Source organism: Microtus oregoni, unplaced genomic scaffold (genome assembly GCF_018167655.1).
Source record: "Microtus oregoni isolate MIOR12 unplaced genomic scaffold, Mior012 000018F_ref0000195, whole genome shotgun sequence".
Classification (NCBI taxonomy): Eukaryota; Metazoa; Chordata; class Mammalia; order Rodentia; family Cricetidae; genus Microtus; species Microtus oregoni.
The window spans coordinates 9,825,536-9,844,462 of record NW_024543077.1 but is presented as its reverse complement, the minus strand read 5'-3'; the positions used below and the strand labels follow the sequence as shown (position 1 = coordinate 9,844,462).

Here is an 18,927-nt window from a genome sequence, read left to right as displayed (position 1 = left end):
TTTGCAAGCTTCTCAGCTAGGTTTACATTAGTATGAAATCATACATGTAAAATTGTAGATTATTCTTGTTCTACTGAAAATACTGGTTTTCCAACTTAGAATGCTGACTATATGGGGATTGCAATCACTTGTTGACATTTTAATATAAGAAAATAATGCTGAACATCATGCGAGTAGTAACTAAGAATTCCATATTTTGAACAAACACATTGAAACACCTATTTTTGAAGTGGGTGTCTGAGTAACTATATGTACAACACGGTCCACCATTGCACCTGGACTTGTGCAAACTCTAACGTACATTCAGTTCGATCTACAGACTCTGGCAATGCATTTAAATCAGCATGGGCATAATTGCATCTTCGTATAGACTCTCTGGCTTTAAGTGCAGATTTAGACATTCTTATGGCAATATCACATTGAGGTGACCCAGCCTGCTGAGAGATAATGTATGCATATCAGTTTCTCATAACGCATCTGCCCTATTAACACAAGCATGCTATCACGTTTTAAGGAGTAATTTCCAGCTGGGAGTTATTTCCCTATTTTTGTCACTTGAACTTGTATGAAAACATCTTTTGTCAAGCACACAGTGATGCAGAGCGCTCCCGCTGGCATATAACAACTGGTACCCTGGATTGGTGTTAGGTATCCTAGAATAAACATCAGTCAGCCCCGTTCCCCACAGAGCACAAAATTATCTAGCCCAAATTGTCAATATAAGTTGAGAAATCATGTTTTAATTTATTCTTACTTTATGACACAAGTTCTTAAAACTTGACAATACTTCAGGTTTTTTTTTTTTTTCATATGCCAAATCTGAATTTAAGGACTATTTAGCCATTTACCAAAGTAGTATACTCTACGGAAAGTGAATGCTGAATCGGTGGTGCCCTTTCCCCTACTTGGAGTGCAGTTTAATGCCTTTGCTACTCTCTCAGGGCAGTGATGAACAGGAGGGCAAAATGCAACCCGTTAGAATGACTTATCACTCAGTACTCACAAAATAAACACATACAGGAAGTCAGCGGGAAAGTCGGGACTATGAGCAGCCATCTCGCATGCTAAGAGAGATAAAGGGAAGCTTGCTTACCTCAAGCCACCAAAAATGACTGTCGAGTGTCCCTTCTTGACGTTACTTATTTACTTAAGGTCACATGGTCATCTCCAGCCACGACCAAGATGTTTCGGTTTTTTTCAAACCCATCACCGGATTGCACACGATAGGAGTCGGTAGTTAGGCCTCGCTGCGTTTCCTATGACCAGAAGTTCATTACCCAGAGTGTCTGTCCGCATTGCTGGCAAGGTTCTCGCTGATAACACAAATAACATTTGGCGGAAATGCTGATTGTCAATGTTCCACTTTCCAAGCCGAAACGAGATGTTTAAAAAAACAAACGAAGTGGGAGACGTAAGTTGGTGGCCAGAGGACACAGCATTCTTTGTACTGGTTTAAAAATAGGAGCCCCATTACTTAGAATCACTGCGGGGGCGCGCGGGGGGGGGGGGGGGGGGGGGAGGCGGGGCGGGGATCTGAATGTGCGTCAATCAAATCAGCAGTTTATTAGGAAGGGGACATACGGTATTTCAAGAACAAACTTGATAAGGACTGCGACATGGAGAATTCTAAGAGCTGTGGCACTTTAAAAGAAAGATGCTGTCTAATTGGGGCTGGAATGGGGAGTGGTTAAAAAGACATTTCAGCTGAGCATATGTGCGAGTCATGTTTCTGTAATTCATGGGGAGGATGAAACCACATAAAGCTGCACATGGGCCAATTTAGGAGCACTGGGTCCATTCAAGTAATAATACCAACTCGGGATCACCTTTAGAGACCCTGGATATATGAGAGGAATAGGACGTAGTGCAATGTGTCATTTGGAAGATGACGGGACGCTCTCTATGTAAAGGGAAATAGGAAGAGTTGCTATGTTTAAGATAAGTGTCACATTCCAGGAGGCGGGACACTTAGGTTTTCATTGTATTCTGTGGCACAGTGCCTGGGGCAAAGAGCACGCTCTGGAGTCTAGATGTTTAAAGTAATATTCATTAGGGGACTGTTTAAAAGTTATATTTAGACATCACAGTCCTCACCTAGAATATTCTGCAAGTACATTGTCGATATCATCTTTCTTCTGTGTAACACAACATTGAGCTAGACATTTGTCATGTGGCCTGACACCTTTGACTTGGGGCTTAAAAATTGTAATTGAAGCTATAGAGCTAGCTCTCAGCCAATCTAAAGTACTACTCAATGAGAGTCCCCTGTGGAGGCTCCTGGCCGTACAGGAATGGTGAGGGTGGAAGAACAGATGAGGGCAGTCATGGATGTCACAGTTAAAATTGCTTTATTTTATTCCAATACTTCTTTGATGGTGCAAAACTGCTTAATGGGTATTTATTTTATCTAAGAAGTTTTCATTGAGCGTTTTGAAAAATTCTCTTTAAAGATAGTCAAAATTCGTTATTAAATTTTTGTGACTCTTTTCAAGATCTTTTCAAGTGAAGTTTCCAATTTCAAAGGCTGATCCAGTAGTACGAAGTTCAAAATGTTGCTTTCATTGGCCTTTTCTCTCCATCTATTTTTAGGAGCTGGGACTTGTCATTACTGGAACTCTGCCGGTCTTCAATGTCACTGGGCAATCTGAAAATAAGACAAACTTGAAGGTTAAAAGTTAATTGATAAAATTAATAACAATAAGCGATAAACTATGACGTTGAAGCCGCATGTGGATAAGATATTTCTATAAGGAAATATATAAGATGTGATTGTCTTGCGAGGCTGGATCATTGGCAACAGCTGTCTGCGTGATAACCACCTGGGAAAAAGGGAAGTGAAGGTCACCTCCTCGTGGCCCTAGAGTCAGGATTCAGCTTCGCTTGGTCTAACTGTGACCTGACGAGAAACGCAGAAAGTCAGAGCACAAGGAGTGACATGGAAAGTGGACAATAGTATCATAAGCCCACTTTTTTTTTCCTTTTTATGAGACAAGGTTTCTCTGTGTAACAGTTCTAGCTATCCTGGAACTAGCTCTTGCAGACCAGGCTGGCCTCGAACTCACAGACATCTGCCTGCCTCTAATTCCTGCATGCTGGGATTAAAGGCGTGTGCCACCACGACTCACTTTTTAAAATGTGCTTGAGATATTCATGGAATTCAGAGGGGAAACAGAAAAACCAAAACCATGGTTCTCTTTAAATCAGGTTTAGACACATGTTTGTTGAATTCTTACTTAGAATTCCCAAGTAATAGCTTTCTTTTCTAATTGGTCTCTTGTTTCCTACTTTTTAAAATTCAATAAAATAATAGTTTCATAAAAATTTCTTTATCTCTGGTAATATAAGTACAAGAAGGAGCTATCTACTTGGAAGTTGTAACTGATTATTGAATATGGTTTATACTTATTATGTTTATTATCTATTAAATGCTTTGACTTTAAAATAGAATTGCACAGTTAAGAATGAATGTAAGACTATAAAAATTATTTTTAATACTAATGGCTTATAATCCAGGTGATACTGGTAGCTTAAAGGAATGTTAATTTCTGGTTTGTAGCTCAATGAGGTTTATTGCACTAAAGCATTGTTTGCTTAATTTTTTTATAAATTTCAGTGAAGGGCTTCATTTTAGCAATGAGTTCTACAAAGTTTTGATTCTCGCTTTGAGGCCCATTGACATATTGAATGTTTATAAGATTTAAATATTTAAATTCATAATGGTGTAATTTTCTATGTTCTTCCTTGTCATGTTTTAAAGTTCTTAACATTGCCTATCCATCAGATTGTTTTTTATTTACCGGCTTTATTCAGTCTAGGAAAGGTTCATAGAAACAGACCATAACTATTGACCCAACTATTTCCTCTAGTAAAATATTCATGCCTTTTATGATTTAGGTTTAGTCATTAATATTTCATCTAAGTTAAATAATTTGGGGTGATGATGTTGTGGAAAACAGCCAAAACTGAGAGTCTTTGTAAATTGACACCAAATGTACCCCGTGTGTTTGTTTGTGTGTGTGTGTGTGTGTGTTTGCATCAATGTGGAAATCATTCCATACCATAATAAAAGGATGAATATATAATTGTGTAGAAAGCTTTTCTGGTATAAAATGCACTACCTTCACCGTCTTCTTTTAGAACCAGTTGATTCTTGGTGTGATGGGCGTTGACGTGTCTCTGGAAGATATAAAGAGATTGACACCACGTTTTACAGTAAGATGTAATTTATTCTTTGACTACACGTCCTATTTCCAAACTATGTACCAATATATTTTTTCCACAATAGCACTGGAGAGTGAGATACACGTGGCTAGTCTAGCAAAAGAGTTTAATGTTAAGGCATTTTTAAAATATGAAGACACTGTTTTGTTTCTTCTGTGTTACAAAACTTGTACTGAATAACTTTTTAAAATGATGAATGTGGATTTCTAATCATGACTTAGGAATCTCTGAGCTCTTTTACTGTTTTCCAGCTGTGTCCCAATGGCTACTATTTTGCAATCGATCCTAATGGTTATGTCTTATTGCATCCAAATCTTCAGCCAAAGGTATGTATATAATTTGTTTATTATAGTTACTAGGGTTTGGTACAATTACTGACTAACTCTAATGGGATTGTGACTTGCAATTCTCTTGGTAACATTCCAGACCCTGTGCCCCCCTTAAGAGAGGGCAAGGCCACTGGTGACAACACATGAAAATCTGAAAGCATCCCTCATTTTCTTTTACCGAGTTTGTCTGACTGCTGTCCTTCTCTCGGACAGCCATTGTCCCCTTTGGAATCCCACTGTCATGCATCTTACAGGCTCTAGGAGGGCCTTGCTGCAGAGAAGATAGGGCAAGTCTAGAGGACCAGTGTAGGGACGGAGGTCTGGAACTGTCCAAGTTCACCTTCACTTTCCTCAACAGCCCGTCAGTGGATCTGAAAGAAAGGAGGTGCTGTCGCCAGGCCCATCATTATTGAAGAATGTGAAATGATGATACAAGCAGGTGTTACTAGGTCAGGGTCACGTGATCTCTTCCTGGCACTGTAGTTTATTACAACATACTTCAGTATCATTTTGTAATTTATAGACAGCTCCACAGTATCAGTAAACCAGTCGCAAATATTTTGTGCATTTTTTTGCTATGGAATTGTCACGTTTGTCCAAAATATGTCACTCTGTGACCACACTTTAACAAATAGTGAAGTGACTGTCCTGAGTTTTCTACTATAGACTTTTATTTCTCACATTAAAAGAACCAGATTAAGTTTTTAGATTTGCTATTTTGATAAATTCTGAAAAAGGCTAATTATATAGAAAATTGTATATAATTGATGACATAGAGATCAATATTCCAGATGAATCTAGTGCTGTGGTTGAGTTCTCCTTTAGCTTATTAATAAACGCCACTGCCCTCATTCTTTCAGATAACAAAGGATCAAATTCACGATTCCATAATATCCAATCATATTTATTCCAGTCTGTTCAGAATGCTATGGCATTTTTTTTTTAAGAGCAAAGCCTGATATGTTTGTAAACAATGAAGCTGACTTCACACAGTTTTTACTGTGGTCAGGAGTGAGGACGCAGGCGTGAGTGACCAGTGTATGTTCCTCCTTGGCAGCCAGCTTCACCCTCGAACTGCGCGAGAGGGGCCAAGCAGGCAAAGGGCTTACGTGAGTCCTAATCCCATTGTAAGCTACTGCCTTCCAGCCTAGTAACCTCTAAAAGACCCAACCTTCTTTTACAACCCTATAACCAAGGCAGGACTGCCGTGGAAGAATCTGCGGGGCCATTTCCAGTGTTTATTCTATGTAGTTAAGTCATGTCCATTCCAACAGTTTTTATTTTCTAATCTTTGTTTTGTTTCAGCCAAGGAAATTCATCTAGGACAAATTCTTTCTTTCCACTCTCCAATTTTTATATTCTTAAGGAAAATCCAGGACAAAGATAAACAGTTTCTTTAAAAAAAAAAAATGAAAGAAAAAATGATTCTTACTACCATTACCAGTTTGGGGTTTTGTTGGTGTCTTGTTTTGTTTTGTTGTCATGGACTCAACGATACAAGTATTCTGAGTTGGGACTACATCATTTGTTCTGCTTCTTGTCAAGGAAATGGCTGACTAACACTGACTACAGGGTAGAATTCTTACTGTGATGATCTGTAGGATAATGGGCTATCGTTTCTCTGTTGCTCCAGCCTATTGGTGTAGGCATACCGACCATTAATTTAAGAAAAAGGCGACCCAACGTTCAGGTAACTGTAAATGAGGTAGACAGCCGTGCTTCTGAATTTGCTAAATCAGGTTGAGATCAAGCTTCTGTTCTCAAGGCTTGTCAGCCCAGCCTTTCCTGACGCCAGGCTTACAGAGCATGCGCTTCCCTTCTCAGTGAGCTGGAGCAGCGTGCTAACAAAGGTAGAGGGTGCGCCCTGGCTGGAAGGTGGCTAAGGAAACTGATCTAATAATAACATTAATCAGAATAATCAGAATGAAATGGCTCCTATAAAATTGTTGTTAAGTTTGGTGAAATTAATGTCATATCCATGTTTTCCTAACAGTTCGCTTGTGAATTTGATTTCTAAGTGCAAATAAAGTCATGATTCTAATGTTGTGATTTTTTTTTTAAATTAGAATTTTTAGCCAGGTGTTTGGTTTTGTTTTTTACTTTCTAAAAATGGAACTTGGGGTGCTGGAGAGATGGCACGGTGGTGGAGAGCACTGGCTGCTCTTCCTGAGGACGGGGCTGTGATTCTCAGCACCACATGGTGGCTCGCATCCATCAGTAACTCAAGTACACTGGACCCAAAGACCCCTTCTGGTTTCTGTGGGCAGTGTCCTCACACACACACATTGGTTACAGATATGTGTAGACTGAAGACATTCGTCTTAAGAGGATATTTCTTTAAACTATTCAGAGAGATCCAAAATGGTAGAGAAAATTTAACATCATTGTAAATGTCAGTGTAAGCCTATTATTTCCTTTAAAAGACATGGTAGTGTTTTACTGGAGAGGCAGCGTGGTGTTAGTGGTCCCTAAGTACGGACTAAGTGGGACTGAGTTATAATCTGGTCCTGTTGGTGGCCAGCACTTGACCTTGGAGCAATGAGCCACTGTTTTCATCTGTCCAGCAGGGAGTTATACCAATTCCACCTGCACTCCACGTGGGAAATTAATCATACGTGTTGATACCCTGTCCCACCCTTGAACGTTCTCATTGAATTCCAGCTCCAAAGAGTCTGTCGGCTTCCCCATCTGTCAAAACTGTAATGACTGGGAGGAGTGAAGCTGTAGTTGTCAAGGTAGAGCTCTGGGGTAACCTGCTCTTGTGTACAGAGCTAGAACCCTGCGCTGCTCTGAGCCTTGTGTTCCTGCACCTGTAAGGCTCAGGAGCCTTCTTGGTCCCTGTAGAGGTTACAATGGCCTGTATGCCTTTCTCAGCTAGGAAATGATTTTGTTTTTCTGTTTGCATGTGACTTTGGTAGTACCTTAAGTTACAGTTTTTTCCATCAGCTGCGTTTCGGTGATTTTATTTGTACCACAACTCCAAATATTGCATGCAAAGATTATTAAATAAATTAAAAAAATAAGCAACCTTAATAATGATTTTTTTTAATTCTATGCAAACTCTAAATGGCAAACTAGCAACCACATAAAACTTCTTCATTGGGGGAGTATTTTAAACTCTGAGGTATTATATTATTAAATTAATACTTACTCATAATTGTTACAAATTTTAAATTTTGTTAGCATCATATACTACCCTTAATAATTATGCTAACTGAATGAATTATTCCCATACTGATGAGAAATATTAGATACTAAATTTTTCTTCATGAGGGTTTTCAGAAGCCATGAGACTAAATAGATTTCTTCAGCCCGTGTTGCTATTTTCTTATTAGCAGATTGTTTTTTTTCTTTAATTTTCTAGTTCTTACAGAAGGGATGGCTCTTTCTCAAACAGTGATCTGCTGGGTTGCCATTTACAAATACAAGCGATGCGTTGACATTTCTTTTATGATTTCGTTTTCTTCTCTGTCTTTATATGTTGGATTGGGACATGATCTGCATATTGCCACTTCCTCCTGATAATGGCTGCTCCCTGCATGCTGTTTGGGGCCTGTCATGCTATGCGTTATCCGTTGCATGTAAGAGAAACCTTCCGTTTTCATTTTACCATTTGATTGTCTTGGGTTTGTTTTGCATTGGTATTTTTTTATCTTAATTTGAATGTTCATACAATAGTGTTTGTGCAACATCCGTTGTGTGTTTTTGTTAGGGAGGTTGCAAGTTTCGTGGACTTAATAAAAATTCCCCATGTTGACATTTATTTCCATGTTGCATGTATATTGCAAAGGAATATTTGCTCCTGCAACAAAAGTTGTCCATCCAAACAGTAGTGAATTGTGCTGGAAAACCCAATACTTAATTTCCATAGTATAAAAACTCTGATTTTGCAGAGTTCTTAAGCAGTGAGTGTTTTCTTTATTATCAAAGGCACTGGTTGGTTCGGGGTCTCTGGTGCAGTGTGTGCTGAGCAAACGTGAGGTCCTGGACTCAGTCCCCTGCTCCCCCACCCCTACCAAAGACACGGGGAGAGCAATTTAAAAATCGTTACTCGAAGAATTCTCATTAATCAAGTACCATGGAGATCTGAAATTGTGACTTTTCAAAAATATGAATATTCCCTGAAATAAGGCATTTTGCATGATTATCGATAAATACATCCCATGTGTGCTATACCATTCATTTGTCATCTAAACAAATTATGCTAATTGGGCAGATTTTTTTTCTGCTGCTAGTATGTTAGTAAGCATATCCCCTTAGCATGCCTGGTGTTTGAGACGGTTGCAATACAGATGTCATTGGCAAGCTCATTGTCAAATATCTGTCACACCTGCAAGGAACCAAACACAGACTGCGGTAATTAGTAGCATCTAATTCTGGCCAGATTTGGAGGATACTTTTTAATAAATATTTTAAGGTCTACCTTCTATTGTTTTCAACTATTTTGAAATCTTTTATTTACGTCGAATCTTTTATTCTACTAAAAGCTGGAACTTATAACATGTGACATGTTATATGATGTAGCAAGAATTATCAGGAAACAGGTACATTTTGTATATCCACTAGTCTTAACGGCCGTGAATGTTTGAAAAATTAGAATCATGCCAAATGAGGTGAATTTAGCAGGCCAGTAACATCAACTGAGATATAAGTAAATACTCTGCCGTGTTCCACAGTGAGCTAGCTTCCTTACAGGCCACAAGAAAAGGCAGCAATGTTAAAGTGGAGAATAGTGTCAGTGAGGCCACAGGTTTGATTTCTAGCCTCTTGCTGCCTTCAGTTGATAACTGGTGATAATTGTCTGTTGCACTCAAACTCAATGACAAGCTTGTAACAGAAGGTGAGTAATGTACAGAGAGTGAATTCATGCTGAATGATCTTCAAACTGTCCTGGGTGCAGCGCTGTCTTCTGATAACGTAAGTCCTTCATTATTTACTGTCTTCTGTGTAGAACCCCAAATCTCAGGAGCCCGTCACACTGGACTTCCTCGATGCGGAGTTAGAGAATGACATTAAAGTGGAGGTGAGTGTGTGCTCCAGGACTAAGCCCAGCAGACATGTGGCGTGGACCTGGGTTCCCATCCTGCAAATAGTATCTGAGCGATGGTTTCGGTCGGGATGTCTCCTAACTTACACTGATATGTCCTTTGTCATCAAAATAGCATAAACTCTGGGCTGTCCTCTTCCAATAACTCATACCAGAAAAGAATAGATATTTCAGATTAGGTATGGCCTTTCTTGTTTTTTTCATTACTTTACTCCCTCCAAAGGAAGAGTTATTTTAAACATACAAAAATAACAATAATTTTAATGAAATTTATAGACAGACATGTTATGAAGTTGAGAGAGAAGTTGAAAGCATTCTAACCAGCCAACCGCATGAAGAGCCATGTCAAGGAAAGCAGCCACCATGTTTGTCTGAAGACCCTTGATATGTTTCTATTTTCCTTCAACAACAAAGCCATAGCGCACTTCCACCAGGGTGCTTTCTAATTGTAAAGGCAGCTATCTAATAGAAAAAGAGGAAGGGATCAAGTTCAGAGTTACTCTGGAGGGTGGCATAGTGACTTCTGGAACATTTTTGGTCACTTCTTTAAAGAGCTTGGTATCCCAGTTTTTCGGAGATGATGGCAGTGAGGTTGAGTCAGATCCCACTGACTCGAAATAGCGCCCCCATTAGTCTCTCAACATCTGCTTCCCCTCAGTGTAGCGGCTGAGTGTCAGGCTGTGCGAAGAAAGGCTGAGCGAGAGAAGGGGTACATGGTAAAGCTTGCTTATTTTTTCAATCGCTTCTTACTGTCCACCTTCAAACTGAAAATATCTTCAGTGAGTTCGATTCATCTTCTAGTTTTCAGATTTGTCTGTCTTGTTACACCAAGTTTGCTCAGTCACTAATGGTTAACTAAAGCCCAGATGTGACGTGCTGGGAATAAATAAAATGAAAATCAAGTTGAAAGGAATTCTGGGAGTTTCCAGTAGACTGGTGTGGCCTGGCTTTGCTTTTATGGAGTAACGAAGCTGTAAGGGGCTTCACTGTGTGGTATGAAATCCTAATAGGACTGCTCCATACGACAAAGAAAAAGTAAAATTTCAAAGGGCAAGCCCCATGTGAGGGTCCTGTAATCCCAGGACTCGGGAGTCAGAGCATAAGGATCCTGCAAGTTTGGGTTCAGCCTGGTCTGGGAAGTGAGTCTTGGGGTTGCAGGGAGACCTGTTCTGCAAATCGAACAAACACACAACAACAACAACCCATAATGGGCCATCCTGAGCCCTTCCTCCCCAGAGTCAATTATTTGTAGGGGAAGAATTTGAAATTGTCCACGTCCCATGTCAATTCTGTGAATACCCATACATTCTTACTTCACAGTATCTACTCCCCCCCCCCCCCCACGCCAATGCAGAAGCTTGACAGAAACTGACTCCATTACTATTATGTTTCAAAATTCCCGGACCCATTAACAAAAAAATCCAATAAGCATGTTTTCCTTATGTAAAATGGTTGCAAGGTGGCCGCATAAAAATTCCAAATAACGTCATCGAGTAGCACAACCCCTTTGCCATTCTCATTTAGTTTCCTTGAAATAAGGTAAAACCTTTAAAATGAGTGTTTTTATAAAAATTATTAGGTCAGTCTGTTTCCTGGAATGCAGCAATTGTTTCATTTTCCCTTAGATTCGAAATAAAATGATCGATGGGGAGAGTGGAGAGAAAACGTTCAGAACGCTGGTCAAATCTCAGGATGAGGTAAGAGTTAATGGAGCCTTGATCGTGAGGGAAAGTCTGTCTTAAGAATAGCGATACTGGTAACTCGGCAGTCCTTCCAGGGTTTATTTCTGGAACAGAGATAACTCTACTGAACAGTTTTTTTCTTTGTTCTTCTTACAAAAAAACCTTTATTCTTTCACTAGAGAAAGGCTCAGCAATTTAAGAGTACTTGCTGTTTCATTCTGAGATAGGGAGTTCAGATCCCAGCCACCTTGTTGGCAGGCTCTGTGGTGCCTGTCACTTCAGTTAGAAAATCTCTGGCGCCCTCTTCTGAACTCTGCAGGCACCTGCACACTCATGGGCACATGCAGTCACACAGAGACACACACGCACACAAATAAATAAACAAGTAAATAAATAAATCAACCAAAATTTGTAAGAAACTGTATTCTCAAAATTACCCTTTGTTTCTGAATGATTTAATTTAAGAAATAGATCTCTTTGGACCAGGGATGTGGTAATATTTAAAGTAAGGTAATATTAAATACCAAATTTTATTATTTGTATACATAGATGTTGTAGAGTCTGTGTTCTGTGTGTTTTATCTAGTTTTACCATTTAAACCCTCTCTATCAGTGGTTCTCAACCTTCCTAATGCTGCAACTTTTAAATACACTTTCTCATGTTGTGGTGACTCCCAACCATAACATTATTTTATTGCTGTTTCATAACTGCCATTTTTCTACAATTAATTATGATCTGTATTATAAATATCTGAAATGTAGATTATCTGATATGTAACCCTGTCGGGGGGTCAAGACCCACAGGCTGAGAACCACTGCTCTGTACCCTTTATGATTTTCCTACCTCTAAGTCTGAAGACAGGTCATGTGGTAGCAGAGCTATCATCATTATTCTCTGGTGTATATATATAATAAGTCGATACTGCTTCAGGTCTGCAGATAAGAGGCTTTTGTATGTGGGGATGCTCTTCTCTATCCGCCGTCAGTCACTTGTGGAATAAAAACAGACATTCGCATGTTTGAATATTCAGAATTACCTAGGATTAGGACGTTTCCTGCCTGTGACTTTAATTGCAGCTTTCACTTGCCACTTGTGTTTTTACTCCAAATCCTGTATGTTTTAGGAACGTGTTTTCTCCCTAACTGCTTGGCAGCTCTTCCCCTAGAAGGGACAGATAATTTAAATACTTTTATAGCAAACATCATTACTTATTTTGATGTAATCCTGAGTGGCTATTACCAGAACAGAAGAAGGAGGTACTAAATTTTCATTTTTAGTGAACTATCGACTCCAGTGCTTCACTGTAGCTGTGGCTTTGACTCCTTGCTCCTACGGCAGGGATGTAAAGTAGTCACAGTTCTGCCAACTCCTGCAAGTCAAGTCTTTCCAAGAGCTTTGACCTTCACATTCTTTATGCAGCTCATTTTGTGTTGCTAATTTCCCTCTCAATTTGCTGTCCATTCAGTCTCTGAGCAGTATTCACCCTTGAAGGCAGACTTATTGTCTGTCTTAGAAATGTTTGTTTTTCTCTTAAGTGTACTTTTGTAGACATACATTTGCCAACCATCTACTCCAACAATATTACTCTCTTCCCATCTGTGTTTACCCTTCAAGAAACCTTATTATTTACTTTGAATCAACATAACTTTTTGATATTGTCAGGTTTATAAAATTATCTAAACAATTATAACATATGCATTATTCTGAACTTTTCTTTATCTTATTTTCCTTTTATTGAAAATATTTTTTTTCTTACGTAATATATCCTGATTATGGTTCTCCTCCCTCTACTCTTCCCAGAACCCCACACCTCCCATCCCATTTGGATCTACCACTTTTCTTTCTTCCATTAAAAGATAAACATGTTTATGTATTTATAATATAATACAATAAGGTCAAACAAAAACTGACTTTCAGATGATATCATTGAGAGCATTAGATCTGTGTTTACTTTGTGTGGATTTTGGCAGGAATAATGAAGTTATGATAATAGCTTCTATATTAAAATGTTTTAGTTTAATTTTTCTTCACGTATCATAGCTCCACAGATAGAAGTCAGATGATGGTAAAGCCTATTATTTCTTGTCAGAAATCATTGACCTTTCCTCTGCTCCATTTCACACCTGTGAGATAGGAGAGTTGACTATTAACACGTTTCAGCACCGGTGGCAGGTCATCTTATTTCCAAGTGTGTGCACATTTCCCACAGAGCATCTCTTCACACGGGATTTACTGAGTACTTTTCAGACGACCTTCTCCAAATTGGCTTGTAGAGATTTTTTTTCAGAGTCCTCTCCATCAGGAATAGAGTTGTTCTTTAATGAGGCAAATGTTCAGAGTAAGTAAGAAATTAAAACTACATGTATGCAAATAATATACTTAGTAGAGGAAAGAATGAGTTGTATGTACTGCAGTTCTTGACACAGGAGGTTTGTGCATCCATGAACTGTTTATTTGACTCTGCACTTTGCCCAGTGAAAATCGCTGTTTTTCTAACCTTCATTGATGGAGTAATTATCTACTAATAACGACATGATGGCCCCATAAAAAGGATTGGCAAGATGGTAGATATACTTACAGATGTAGACATGCTAATGTATTTTCCTCCTCATACCAGCTATCATTTTTACACATGTTCTATTATGGTTGATATTTGAGCCTTGTCTAATATTCCCTAGTCCCATTTCATCATTAAATTTGGTTTTAATTAAATCTTTCAGAGTTTTGAAGAAAGTACTATGTTATCAAACACTAAGGTTCTATGATTATAAATCTATAACTCATTTGAGTATTTAGCTCTGTTCCAAACTTTTATTTGACAAGCACACACATCAAAATATTAAAGATGTATGATAGAAGCATGTCATTAGGAAAAAAGGATGTTGGATGATCACAGAATTTCCAGGTGGACATTCTATTTTTACCCTTTCTGTAAATTCATATATACGGATGGGGGTTGTAATGACCATGTTTAACTTTCTTTCTAGAGATACATTGACAAAGGAAATAGAACCTACACATGGACACCCGTCAATGGCACAGATTACAGGTACTAAACTACATGTATAGCTGTCTTGTATAAAGGACCGTTCATTTTCTAATATTTGGTAGCCAGTTTTCAATAGACTAGTATGAAATCCTAATTTTAATTAAAAATTATTCCCTCCAACATAAAAATGATTTGAAGCCTGGTTTTCAGAATGCAAATGGTGGAAAGTAGCTAATGTAATATTTAGAAATGATAACTTTCCTTAATGACAATAGTAGTAGAGATTGATGTAATAACCATAATAATTTAGTTATGACTTCTATTGGCTCTATTTTATTTCTATTTAATCTAGTTATTTTCATTATTGTTGTGGCTTAGCTTAAAAATAATAGTGTGTTATATGTGACATAAAATAATCTTACTCCACTGAACAGTTCAATGATGTCTGGATCCCTCTCTTCTTCTATATATTGGAACCTTGATGGAGGAGGGTCATCTTTCTATGTGTTACTTTCATTGGTTAATAAAGAAACTGCCTTGGCCCTTTGATAGGACAGAAAATTAGGTGGGTGGAGTAGACAGAACAAAATGCTGGGAAGAAGGCAATGAGTCAGACGCCTCAGGCAGACGCTGTAGCTCTCCTCTCCAAGATGGATGCAGGTTAAGATCCTTCCTGGTAAGCCACTACCTCGTGGTGCAACACAGATTATTAGAAATGGGTTCATCAAGATGTGAGAATTAGCCAGTAAGAGGCTAGAGCTAATGGGCCAGGCAGTGTTTAAAAGAATATAGTTTCCATGTAATTATTTTGGGTAAAGCTAGCTTGTGGCCGGGAGCTGGGAGGCGGGAAGTGGCCCGCCGCTCCCACAACAGAACCTAAAAAAAAACCCAATACTCAATAATCCATGGAATGATCCCTTCTTTCTTCAAACTCAGTGACAACTATTCTCATTCTCTCTCTCTCTCTCTCTCTCTCTCTCTCTCTCTCTCTCTCTCTCTCTCTTTACTTTGTCAAGACAGGGTTTCTCTGTGTAGCTCTGGCTGTCCTGGAACTCACTTAAACAGATCAACGTGACCTCACACTCAGACGTCTGCCTGCCTCTGCCTCCTGAATGTTACGATTAACTGCATGCACCATCACACCCAGGCATTCTGTTCTGTTGCCTTAAATCTTCTCAGAGCTTCCTGGCTTTCTCTTTGTTCCTGTGTCCCACACCCTTGGAATAGTAAAATGTTTCTTCTTGCTACTCATTATCTCCTCTTCCTGGAAATTCCACCTTTTGAATTTCATCAACCCACACCTACCCTCCAACTTCCTTCACTTTAATAGCCTCTCCTCATTCTTCCAAGACAAAGTTAGTTTCACTCTCCTGCATTCACAGAGATCCACATTCTGTGTCCTTTATTTAAGATAGATCTATATGGGTAAAGTCAAACAGGATGTATTTGCTAAGATAAATCGTAAAAAACAACCAAAAACAACAGGTCAGTTTTATATCATTATATTACATGAACTTAGAGTTAGTCTGTCAAGTCATATTTGCTAAAAACTTAGCCTCAGTTTCCATCCATACACACACACACACACACACACACACACACACACACACACACATTCATGGACTAATAGTAGGCAGTTGGCAAACAGCCCAGGTCTATAGTCCACACTTCTGCAGTACTGAGAAAGATGAGTCTCCTTTTCTCTGTCTCCCCTTCTCTGATCAGCTCATCACTTCCCACTCAGTCACCAATTACAAAGTCATCTTTTGCCGCTTGTACAATTGCCAGCCAAAGCTTTATATTCTCCAAGTCATTTCCAACACTACACTTCAGCAGACACGACCGCTGCGAAGTATCGATAGCTTAGCATGTCAGCTAACCTCAGGCAGCCTTTATGAGAGTCTTTTCATGGCTTCTTTTTTTCTCCTCAAGCCCGTAAGTTCCCTGTGCATTTTCTCTTGGGTGTGATTTTATTCTGTTCAGTTCTGTTGAAAAACGCTGTGGTCAGAGGAAACTCTCACCAAAGTACACAACGGCTTAAATGTGTAATTCGATTCTTTTCTCTTTAGCTTTAACCTCAATACAGAAAAAGATCATTTTTGAGTTCAGTTAGTCAATACAACTCCACTCAAATCTCCTAATAATTTGGAATCTCATTCAATAAAACAAAGTCTATCATGGAATCAGTTCTCTAACCCTTCAGTTCTCCTTCAACACTAACCTTCTGAATCTGCTGCTCAAATATACAATTGAACACCCTCTGGTTAAGCCTTACTTCTCCTCAAAGATACTACCAGCACTCTGCTTCATGGCCTTTGTTCTGGTCACTTTGAATTAAGATTACTTCCCAAGACCGAGCCTTCTGTTTATTCTGCATCCACTTTATGCCTTTCCTTACTCTGAAGAGGACACTTTTATATCTATTTTAAATCCAGTGTTACTACCTTTGAGCTCAACAAAAACTCCATGTGGGTTTACACACCAACTTATATATACATGAGGCTTATAGAAAGATATTTAACTCTATTGGTAACCATTTCCTTAAGTTCTAAGAGACCAGAGAGGTGATGCTTCACTCATCTCTGGATCCCATGCCCATAGTGGCACATTGTAAATACTTTCGGAATGAATATAAGGTTGACGAGTCTCAATGTGAAGAAATAGCTTTTAACTTGTACAAACTTGAAATCTATTTCATCTTGTCAAATCCAGAAAGTTCTACCCCACCTTCTCTGTCATAGTTTTCTCATGGGGCCTTTGACTATGCGCTTATCACCAATAAAGAGGAATCCTAATTAATTTGCTCTGACAGAGTCATGCCCAGCTATATATTTTCATTATTGCTGTTGTTGTCGTCTTCTCTTACTACGCCTCAGTTCATAAACATCACACACAATCTCTTAGGGGAGCCGTGAGTGCCAGAGATGTCTTAAAGCTGCAATGTTGTTGCTTTCCTAGGAACCTGTCTCCTCTTGTTCTTGGGATGACAAACAGAATGTAGAAGAAGAAAACACAATGCTAATGTCTTGAGATATTGCATCCAAGTCCTTCTCTGTCTATCTTAGTTACATTTTAGGACACTGAAAAATACCAGAATTACGATTCTTCTTATTTTACTCATTTCTATATACTGAGTAGATTGTAATATCTAGCTTTCTTCCAGGCATCTCTTTACAGTTCTATAATGCTCATGAACAATTTCAAGTAATGACTTTCCTCATTTATTTCGATTATTACCATCTTTTGGTTTTTGAATAACCTTATAATAGTTCACGAAGATACAGAACACTGAGAAACTCTGTCTCTTAAAAATAGCATCATTGTAAAACTAAGTATTGCTAGGTAGTGGTGGCGCACACCTTTAATCCAAGCACTCAGAAGGCAGAGGCAGGCAATTCTCTGTCAGGAGTGAATGGATAGTGAGAGGGGAAGGGTAGACAGGAAGTCGGAGGGAATGAGAAAAGTGCAGGGAGGGGAAACTGGTTGGTATGTAAACTAAGTAAAAAAAATACGTTATTCAAATAAAGAAGTTACATTAAAGACAAGATGTAATATAGATGTCCCATTTACAGCTGAGCATTCTGGTGTCTGATTTTCTCCATCTCAGCCAGTTGTGGGTCTCTGTGTTAGTCATTCTCTAATGAAATAGAGGCTTCTCTGGTTAGGATTGAGAGATGTGTTAATTTACAGGTATAATGACCAATCACAGTAGCTGCTTTAATGTTTTGTGTTAACAGAACAACAGTAGTTGGCTCTTCCCTGGGCCTCTGATCTGTTTCTTCATAGGTTCTTGGCCCCAGTGGTGCCGGATATGGATTCCATCTTGTGGCATTAGCCTTATACCCAATTAGAAAGTAGTTCCGGGTTATTAATACCACCACCACACAAATGAGCCTGTCTTGCTAGGGTGTAGTAATTAGGGGCGGCGGGGCTGCGTCCCCAGCACCCCGGCTGCCTGCTCGGCTAGCTTATGCCCCGAAATAACAACACACAAACTGTATTCATTTAAATACTTCTTGGCCCATTCTCTTCTAGGCTAATTCTCACATATTAATTTAGCCCATTTCTAATCATCTGTGTGTAGCACCCCAAGGTGCGCTTACCGGGAAGATTCTAGCCTAGTCCATCCTGGGTGGGAGCTTCATCCCGGGAGCTGGGCATGGTGTCTCTCTGAGGCGTCTGCTCCAGAGAGCAGAGCTGTCGAGACTGAGCTCACTTCCTCTTCCTCCCAGCGTCCTGTTCTGTTTACTCCTCCCACCTATCCTCTAACCAATAAAATGGGCCAAGGCAGTTCCTTTATTAGCCAATGACCTTCCTCCATCACTAGGGCAATCATTGCTGTAGCTTGCAGTGCTCACAAGGAGATATGAGTTTGTAATTGTCTCGCAAATGCCCTCTTCACTCAGACTCTTTACCCCCCAGGAGCATTGCAAGTGTGAGTAATGTCCCTCCTCGAGCTCAGTGTCAGCCTTCGCTCACAACATAGAACTGTTAAGGATGATAGCGATGTCACCCGTTTCTACTACAGCCTACCTGCTGCTGTTTCACTGCCTCCATCACCACACTGGGCCCTGAGGCAGCCCTGGCTGCTTGACGTTGCTTGCTTTCCAAACAGCCCATTCCCATAGTCTCTGCCTTGGGCCTCAGTTACATGCATGT

General features: G+C 39.4%; 1 protein-coding gene across 7 annotated transcripts in view; it reads left to right on the top strand.

The window, feature by feature from the left end:
• Positions 1-18,927, top strand: part of LOC121459135 (voltage-dependent calcium channel subunit alpha-2/delta-1) — a 427,825-nt gene that overhangs the window by 365,603 nt on the left and 43,295 nt on the right. For 2 of the 7 annotated variants that reach the window (XM_041668664.1, XM_041668663.1), the window contains exons 16-22: positions 2,590-2,667; positions 4,138-4,212; positions 4,473-4,547; positions 6,184-6,240; positions 9,502-9,573; positions 11,223-11,294; positions 14,267-14,328. In XM_041668664.1, the coding sequence (XP_041524598.1) occupies positions 2,590-2,667; positions 4,138-4,212; positions 4,473-4,547; positions 6,184-6,240; positions 9,502-9,573; positions 11,223-11,294; positions 14,267-14,328 (491 nt within the window). Of the gene's footprint in view, positions 1-2,589; positions 2,668-4,137; positions 4,213-4,472; positions 4,548-6,183; positions 6,241-9,501; positions 9,574-11,222; positions 11,295-14,266; positions 14,329-15,288; positions 15,396-18,927 lie in introns of those variants that run through there. The other 5 variants (XM_041668668.1, XM_041668666.1, XM_041668667.1 and 2 more) reach the window with 3 other exon arrangements.